Source organism: Silurus meridionalis, chromosome 3 (assembly GCF_014805685.1).
Source record: "Silurus meridionalis isolate SWU-2019-XX chromosome 3, ASM1480568v1, whole genome shotgun sequence".
In the NCBI taxonomy this organism is placed as follows: domain Eukaryota; kingdom Metazoa; phylum Chordata; class Actinopteri; order Siluriformes; family Siluridae; genus Silurus; species Silurus meridionalis.
The window spans coordinates 1,693,603-1,703,530 of NC_060886.1; the positions used below are offsets into that span (position 1 = coordinate 1,693,603).

Here is a 9,928-nt window from a genome sequence, read left to right on the forward strand (position 1 = left end):
CAGACACTGTCTTTCATTAAAGCCTGTGTAAAGTTCATTAGTTTCAATTTAGGCACCTGCGGCTTATGGACAGGTGGGATTTATTTATGTTCAAGATAAAAATCTTTGAAAAATTCAGTGGGTGCGGCTTATATTTGGGTGCGTTTAATAACCGGGAAATTACGGTATTTCTTTGTAAATGGGTAAATCAAATGGGATCAAATAATAATATTACCCACTGTACCTTATAAAACAAACAATAAACTAAAAATATATTTTTTTTTAGGGGACAGTTGATCGATAAGAATTCATGGTACCTACAGGTTGTGAAGATGAATGATGATGATGTCATTAGCTACAACACCTGTGCAGGTTACTTAACATCCTGAACAAGTGTTCACCTGTACATAAGTCATGTTTACATTTGAGTGGATTAAGGCACAGTTCCAGGGCAACCAAACTTAAACCCTTTCCTACAGGGAGGTTTTGTTTTGGTTCTTCAAGACAGATTTTACATGAACAATCTTTTCATGAAACTGTGCTCTAACCTGCCAGTGTGAAAGCATCACATATGCTGTGAGACCTGAGAGTGATTTCTGTGTTCTTAAACGTGATGTGAGAGTGACAATTGAACAAACCAAATATTTCTCATTCTCTTACCCATTTATTACTGTGGTACCGTCCACCCATTTCCAGGTCCCTTCACTGTCTCTGTCATTTGCACCAATCCAAACACCTTGATTTCTTCTCCACACCTCAACAAATTCCTGGTGTGGAATAAAAACCGATTAGACTAAATTAGACTAGATTCAAAAACAACATCTTGCTGGTAAAACAAACAAATATTGCTGGTATAATATAGTGTCGCAAAACAAATGAGACCAAACACTAAAAAAAGTTTTTTTTTTAACTCTTGCTAACTGGGCTTTGATTACAAAAAAAAGCGATGTGTAAAATATTATTCTGGGCAGAGTAACAATAGAGACTTAGAGATCGGCATGGGAATGGAAAATCTGATACTATTTTACATCTGTAATTTACAATATATCTCCCTTTGCAGTTTTATACGATGTTATACGTTTTAGTGCCAATTTGTTTTTTTAAGAGAAATGCTTGAAAAGTAAGTGTGTGTGTGTGTGTGTGTGTGTGTGTGTGTGTGTGTGTGTGTGTGTGTGTGTGTCGATTGGAATGGCCAGACATCAATATGAATGGCCATGACTGTAAAACAATAGCTTTTCTGGCTACCTGGTCATCAATATGAACGCCAAATCAATATCAATAGCTAAACATGTATAACAAAAGCATTTAATGGTCAGTTATTCATTTCTATGTAAACTGTATGAATAGAGAATAAATGGCCACCTGAGTTTAGCAGGTGTCTCTCAAACAGGGGAGGAGAAAAGGATCAGACATAGTTTCAGATAAATGTTTGTAGGAATCTCATTTGTTATGAAAATCTTCATAAGATTTGAAATATAAACATGTGGTTTTCAACCCAGTACTTTTTTATGGATTGCTACATTACTGATTTCATGTATTCATATATGAAATAAAAATAATGTTGAATGCAGGAAATGTCAAGTCAAGAAGCTTTAACCATATATACAGATGTGTTCAAAATTATTCAACCCCCACTGAAATTGATTGTTTTGGTCGGTTTGACATTGATTATGATCATTCAGTCATCCTGCTTACAATTAAATCAAAGAGGCACGTGTAGGTCAGACAAATATAACATAACATTTATAATGAAATAACCACAAATGTCTTTTCTGAGCTCACATCATTATCAGTTTTATTCAACCCCCAAGTGACATTCAATCTTAGTACTTAGTACAACATCCTTTTACAGTTATAACAGCTTTTAAACGTGAAGCATAGCTTGACACAAGTGTCTTGCAGCGATCTACGGGTATCTTCGTCCATTCATCATGGGCAAAAGCCTCCAGTTCAGTCACATTCTTAGGCTTGCGCACTGCAACTGCTTTCTTTAAGTCCCACCAGAGGTTCTCAATCGGATTTAAGTCTGGTGACTGCGATGGCCACTTCAAAATGTTCCAGCCTTTAATCTGCAACCATGCTCTAGTGGACTTGGAGGTATGCTTGGGATCATTGTCCTGTTGAAAGGTCCAACGCCTTCCAAGCCTCAGGTTTGTGACGGACTGCATCACATTGTCATCCAATATCTCCTGGTACTGAAGAGAATTCATGGTACCTTGCACACGCTGAAGCTTCCCAGTACCTGCAGAAGCAAAACAGCCCCAAAGCATGATTGACCCCCCGCCATGCTTCACAGTAGGCAAGGTGTTCTTTTCTTCATAGGCCTTGTTCTTCCTCCTCCAAACATAGCGTTGATCCATGGGCCCAAACAGTTCTAATTTTGTTTCATCAGTCCACAGAACACTATCCCAAAACTTCTGTGGTTTGTCCACATGACTTTTGGCATACTGCAGTCGACTCTTCTTATTCTTTGGGGACAGCAAGGGGTGCGCCTGGGAGTTCTGGCATGGAGGCCTTCATTACGCAGGGTGCGCCGTATTGTCTGAGCAGAAACTTCAGTACCCACATCTGACAAATCTTTTCTCAGTTCCTCAGCAGTCACACGGGGACTTTTCTCCACTCTACGCTTCAGGTAGCGCACAGCAGTCGAAGTCAGCATCTTCTTTCTGCCACGACCAGGTAGCGTTTCAACAGTGCCCTTTGCCTTGAATTTGCGAATGATGCTTCCTATGGTGTCTCTTGGTATGTTTAACATCTTTGCAATCTTCTTATAGCCATTGCCCTTCCTGTGAAGAGTAATCACCTGTTCTCTTGTCTTCCTGGACCATTCTCTTGACCTCACCATGTTTGTAACCACACCAGTAAATGTCTAGAAGGAGCTGAGTATCACAGTCATTTTAAAGCTGCCTAATTGGTGCTTATTAGGCTTTATTGCTGCTCCCTGATATCCACAGGTGTTTTCAATACCTGATTGAAAACACTTCATTGAACCTCTGTTCTTCAGAGTGGTAGTCTTTAAGGGGTTGAATAATTATGTCAATGAAGAATTCACAAAAGAAACATTTACTACTGTATTACAAAACTAATTGATGTCATTTTAGTTGCATATGGTTCTTTAAGAAGTCCTTGTAGGATTTCATTCTGAATACAATTACAAATGTACACTAAATTCCCTAAAACCATTTACAGCATTGGGGGTTGAATAATTTTGAACACAACTGTATGTGACGCAGTACACAGTGAAATTAAACAACGTTCCTCCTGAACCCTGGTGCTACATATAACAACAAAAAAAAACACAGGGTTAAGGACTAGTAAGTGTCCTCGCCACATAAAGTGCATCGTGTGCAAACTGGTGCAAACAGTGCAAAGACAACACAAGACAGTGCAAGACAAATACACAAAACACAACATACAAAATAGCTCCGCTAGTAAACCTGTTGTATATTACACACCGTGGTGTGTAAGCGACAAAGTGAACAGTAACAAAGATGTAAACAAAATGTTGTGCAAAAAAGTATATCCATAGCACTTCATCATCTATAACTTATCTTTTGAGCAAAATAACTTTGATGATTGACAGTAAAGCTCAAAGTTTCTTCTTCCCTTTAAAGGTATCTAAATTGTTTATGTAGCACATTTTTGTCAGGAACTGTTAACATTTAAAGTTAGGTAGGTGTTTTCAGCGGTGAGTCCTAAAATTTGGGCTGGGTGGGGCGGGGAGGGGTGAACCAGACATAGTCTCAGATAAATGTTTGTAGGAATCTCAATTTTCATGATACCTTTATTCAATTTAAAATATATAATTTTTATCTTTATCTATAATTCAGGAAATATATATTCACGGTTATATATGTACATCATATATAACTTTCTGTAACTTAATTATCTTTTTGAGCAATATCAACTTTAAATAAATCAATCAAATCAAATCAAATTTTATTTGTCACATACACATACATACAGAGTACGACATGCAGTGAAATGCTTTTTACGACCGTCCGGCATGAGGGAATAGAACAAGGAGTAAAATAAACAAGGAAAAACTAAGGCAGATAAATAAAAAAATATAAACTTTATAAAAATAAACATTTATAAAGATATATGTGAAAGAGTGTATATGCAAGGACGCGTATGAAAGTAAACAGTAAACAGTAAAATTTACAGTAAAATTTAAGGTGATTTGATGTGATTGTTCTTAAAGTGAACATGTGCGGTGTGGTGTGGTTTCCTTGAACACAACAAATAAAATAGTTCATTGTTGGGATCGCTGAGCTCCTTCACAATCTTCCTGGCTCTGGTCCGGCACCGCGTGCTGTAGATGTCCTGCAGGTCAGGGAGCTCAATGTGGATGGTACATTCAGCTGAACGCACCACCCTCTGGAGGGCTCTCTCAGCATGCATGCTGGTTGTTCCGCTAGCGGCACTAGCGTGGTTAGCTGCAGCCTCGAAGCGAGCGTAAGATTTTTTAGCTCGTCTGCCAGAGAAGCGTTCGCATTCCCCATTCTAGAAGATGGTGTTCCTCTTAGAGCCCAGATGTTGGAACTGTGACTCCAGTTTCCTCCCATAGTACTGCTTTGCATCCTTCACTGCTCCGCTCTGCCTTGTTCTCGTCCATGTCCACGGTGCCAAACCTTGTGTTGTAGGCAGGAGAGTGGGTTCTTAAATGGTGTCTAGCAGTGGTCCAGTGTCCTTTCGCCCCTGGTGGGGCAGGTAATGTTTTGCTGAAAGTTTGGGAGTGCGCGCTTGAGGTTGTCACTGTTAAAGTCTCCCACCACAATAAGCGCAGTGTCCCGATGCTGTGTTTGGTGTAGTGTTATTGATTCGTGTAAGTCCCATACTGCAGTGTCCGTGTCTGCTTGAGGTGGAATTTAAACGGCACTGACTATAACCGAGCTGAATTCCCAAGGTAGATAGTAGGGCCGACATTTGATGGTCAGTAGTTCGAGGTTTGGTGTGCAGGAGCGTGAAAGGGGAACGATGCTCATGCTGTCTCACCAGTGTTTGTTCACCATTAGACACACTCCACCTACTCTTTATTTCCCGACTTCCGTGTTCTGTCCATGCGGTAAACTGAGAACGACTCGGCTGGCTGGATGGTGCAGTCTGGTATCGCTGGGTTCAGCCATGTCTCGGTGAAGCAGAGATGGTTCTAGTCCCCATTGTCCCTCTTGAACTTGACCTTTGCCCTTAAGCCATCAAGCTTGTTTTCCAGTGACTGGACGTTGGCTAACAGGATACTAGGTAGGGGAGCATGGTTTACACGTGCCCTCAGCCTGTTCCTGACCCCGGCTTGTTTCCCTCGCGGACGCCGGTAGGGGTCGCGTCCTTTGTTCTTTCCATTCCAGCATGGGTCCGGGTTTAAAAATGGTGAAAGGTGAGTGGATTGTACACCAATATATATGAGTGACTCTGTCATATCTAATGATGTCCATCTTTTATAAATGAAACGGTAACTAAGTATATAAAAATATAAAATAAAAAAAATACGCATAACCGGAGCAGTCGTGACGGCAGCCGACCTCACTGGTGCCATAATGGACATGAAAAGCTCAAAGTGTCTTCTTTTCAAAGGTATTTAAATTGTGTAAATGTAGGTAGGGTATTTTCAGCTGTGGGTCCCAAAATCTGTGGCAAAGGCTAACAGGATAAATCAGAATTTTCGAATCTGATCGATAAGAAAGTGTGCATCGTTGTTATAACCATTCAACATTGATGTGGTCCTTCTAACAGGGAATTGTTTCTATAGTAACAGTTTATTTTTTCAATAAACTTCTATAAATCTTGTAGTGTGATTCTATCTGAAGATACAGATCTTATTTAGGCGTCTAACATCAAATAAAGAGTTTAGAAATATGTCATTTAATTATATAATCTCTCAATTTTCATTTTTTTACAGTACACTACCTGTTCCTCACTGTTGTTTATGATCACCAGGTCTGCTCCTCTCCCCTGGCAGTCCTTTCTGCTCTCACTCCAGCTCTTCTTCTCAGCAGAGATGTAGTAAATGCTGGAGCTGAAGTATCTCCATCCTGGTGTGGTAATGTCTTTCTCTGTACAGAGCGAAGATCAAACCACAAACCCTGAACCAGTCCATCACTACGATATATATATATATATATGTATTGTATCTGTGGTTCTAACGCCACCAAAATTTTCAGTCGCCCAGAAACAGACAAAATGCCAGAGAAGTAAAAAAGAAGAGAGACATTAATAAGGCATATAAGTAGATGTATATAAGACATCAAAAGACCATAAATTATGTGCAGAAGAAGAAACACTGAAAAAAAAGGATTATCTGGTGTTCACAGACACACAGGGGATAAAAAATTAGTGTTTTAACTGAAAATGTGCTGCATAACTTTGATTTTAACAAACATTCACTTACTCATTTGAGAAAGACGTTCCTTCTCAACAGCCATGTTGTTGTAACTGGTCTGTAACTGACTTTTTTCCATATTCAGGTTGTTGTAACTGGTCTGTAACTGACTTTTTTCCATATTAAGGTTGTTGTAACTGCTCTGTAACTGGTCTCTCTCTATAGTCAGATTGTTGAAACTGGTCTCCAACTGGCCTCTTTCTACAGTCAGGTTATTAAATTTGACCCACAGTATGGTGATGACAACCAGCAAGAAAACAACCAGCATTAGCAGACAAAACACAGTCACTCTGAAACATCTGTATCCTGAACTGCTGGGTTCTGAAGTTAGAAATCAATCAATCAATCAATTAAATCTGCATAGGATGATGTAATTCATTAAAGTAGTGTGTATGTGTAGATAAATGTGAGTGTGTAAGCATACCTGAAATAATTCCATTATTGCTTCTTAAAATAGTTCCATCATTGCTTCTGGTCACTTGAGTTTCTGGAACTTTATTTGCATATATGTCTTCATACGAATTTTCAATGTCCTTTGGATCATCTGCCCTGCTATCTGCAGAAGCTCCTGAGTAATTTTCATAAACTTCTTCATTCATCTTTCTTTTTGTTCCCTCTCGTAAAGATGCTGGATCTACAAAAAAGCCTTCAATGTATTTTAGATCTCGATCTCTACACTCTCCGCTGTAGCCTCCAATCTAAGATCAACTTTCTGTGACTATCTAAAATGTTGTTGTACAGGAAGTAGAAGTGGCATCTTATCCCCCACACAGCAACACCTTCACAATGCAATCACTATAACACTGTTTATTGGCTTCCTGTTAGTTTCTCTGTAGCTAGATTTGATCTTTCAAAAATCCCTTACACTACATTAATAAGCTAATGCCATTTTAAAGACTGACCTTCTGAAGGTTAAAACTGTATTGTTTTCTGGAAAAAAAATTATGCTTATACACACAAAACAGAAACTATGAAAAACATTAAGGAGAGAGGATGTAGGATTTGGAAGCTTCTACCAATTGGTAAATTCAAGTTGTTGTTTTTTTAATTCTCAAAAGTGTCCAGTGAACTTGGTAGCTGTTGGGTATATGTTGTCAGAAATATCTTCTGGCTTATTACTATTACTGTACCTATAGTATAAAAATGGCAACACTGGAAAGGCAAATATAGATTGGGTTCAATAAGTAAAAATGAACAAAAGAGGAAGAAAAAGAAACTTTACAGAGTGAATTTTAAAAATACAATTATTACAATTTTTTAATAATCTTTAATAATACATGTAAAATCATCCTATTGAAACAGATATATTTCTTAGAAAACAGAACAAATCTTTATAAAAAAAAAAAGATAATATACTATTTTTCTTTCTTTTGGCTGTATCAGGATCTTCCCGGCACACGGCGCTGGCTTCCTAAAGTCCCTGGGATTATTTCTTGTCACTCTGCCTGCTCTGAATTCCTGTTTCTGATCCTGTTCCTGACCCCTGTTCTGCTATGGTTATGGTTTTGAACTCTGGACTGGTTTTCGTTTGTGTTTTGCTCTGCCCTATTTTGCTCAGTTTGCTGGCTTTTGATTTTTTGGACTGTGTTTTCCATTTTGGTTTTGTCTTTCCCCGCATTGCCCTATTTACCTGTTTTGACCCTGGACTGTTTTTGGACTTTGTTTTTGCCTTGCCCCTTTGCTCAGTTTGCCTTATATTCATGCCTGTTTTTACCTTACTCCTGTGGCATCCTGCATTTGGGTCCTCACTCACCTAATCATCTGCATTTACTGACAGAATAATCTAGCCTTGCAATTTATCTCCAAATCACTCTGTTCTTTACATCTGACTCCTTACAAACCAACCACCTGCAAGTCTTCCCTCACCACCTACATCTACAATCCTCCTCCTTGGCCTTCTTCTTTTTTTCCTGTCTGGCAGCTCCATCCTTAGCATTCTTCCATCCCTTGACTTTACCACATGTCTCTGCTCTGGACATAACCAATTATCTCAATTATACCTCTCTCAACCTTGACTCCCAAAGCATCCTCTAATGAACTAATTTCTAGTCTTGTCCATCCTTATCACACCCTATGAAAATCTTAGCTTCCACTCTGCTACCTCCAGAACCACTTCCTGTCTTTTTGTTATTGCCACTGTCTCTAAACCATACAACATAGCAGGACTCACCACCATCTTCTAAATGTTCACTTACACACTTAACCCGTTTTATAACAAATCACTCCTGCTATCACTTTTCTTCACCCACCCCACCCTGCCTGCACTCTTTTCTTCACTTTATTACTTTGCACTGTTGACCCCAGGTACCTGAACTCCTCCACCTTCTCCACCTCTTCTCCCTGCAATCACACCTCTCCACTGCCCTCCCTCTCATTCACATGCATGTACTCTGTCTTACTCCTACTGGCTCTCATAATAAGTAAACTTAAGTATATCCATGGGTTTTTTCTTCTCTCTCACTCTGCCTAACAAAACATGCTCGTGAGGTATCAGTGATCATGGACGTGCTTGATACATTCTTACGCTCTTATTCTTTTTGGAGTTTTCATTAATTGGATAATACATGGTGCTGTGGAATACAACTCTAAAGATAAACTATAAAGATACTTGAGATTAATACAAATCATTCCACTTAGGAACCCTGAACATGATTTATAATGCAATTAATATGAGCAGTTTTATTATGATGGGTTAGATATAAAATTGCAACAAACAATTTTGCATGCAACTCTCAATCATTAATCTACTAAACACCCCAACAAAATAAAACCTAAAATGAACTTCTTGGTTACACAGTTGAGCTCATACTGCACAATTAGAGATCGGACTCATTTATAGTGGCAGGGTTTAGTGTCATCAAGATGGGGATAGGTTAATTTTGAGCTTAGTTCCTGTCCAGGTTTTTTCCTCATACCATCTGGTAGTTTTTCCTCATCAGGGTTGCCTCTGTCATCGTCAAGTTCGCTGATGACACAACCATTGTGAGTCTAATCAGCAAGAACGACAAGTCAGCAAACAGAAAGGAGGTGCACCAGTTAACAGCCTGGTGTGGAGCCAACAACCTGTCTCTGAACGTTGAAAAAACCAAAGAGATGGTTGTAAACTTCAGGAGAGCAGAGAGCGGCAATTCTCCACTGATCATCAATGGATTGTAGGATTAAAAAGTAGCTTATTTATGCTTCAGTAAACATAACCCATAGGAAAGTGCCCATAACACTCACTAAACATGTAAAGAGGGCCCCACCCAACACAGACAGTAATAACACACAATCAGCATGAATCATATGAATCATGAGTGAGGAAGTTTATTATAAATGCCATAAAAGGAGATAACATGTCTTCCGTGAAGCTCGTCCCAAGCGCAGGCCAAAAAAGGGAATAATACCTCTTCAGTGAAATCTACCCCATTTGTGGAAAGCCTAAAACCAACAAAGTAATAAAGTTAAGAATATATTTAAAAATACTAATAAGCATATGCAAAAGTACTAAAATTAATAAATGTTATATTACATTAACAAATTAATAATATAGTAATAATATAGCATAATCTATGAAATAAGGAAAAGAGC

At 38.8% G+C, this 9,928-nt stretch overlaps 1 protein-coding gene across 3 annotated transcripts in view; it reads right to left on the reverse strand.

The window, feature by feature from the left end:
- LOC124382753 (hepatic lectin-like) overlaps positions 1–8,646 on the reverse strand; it is a 58,662-nt gene extending 50,016 nt beyond the window's left edge. Inside the window, exons 1-4 of one of the 3 annotated variants that reach the window (XM_046844973.1) lie at positions 6,783–8,641; positions 6,368–6,679; positions 5,887–6,032; positions 640–746 (exon numbers count right to left, since the gene is read on the reverse strand). In XM_046844973.1, the coding sequence (XP_046700929.1) occupies positions 640–746; positions 5,887–6,032; positions 6,368–6,679; positions 6,783–6,957 (740 nt within the window). In that variant the 5' untranslated portion in view covers positions 6,958–8,641. Of the gene's footprint in view, positions 1–639; positions 747–5,886; positions 6,033–6,367; positions 6,680–6,782 lie in introns of all 3 variants that reach the window. The other 2 variants (XM_046844975.1, XM_046844972.1) reach the window with 2 other exon arrangements.
- Positions 8,647–9,928: the final 1,282 nt, after the last annotated feature.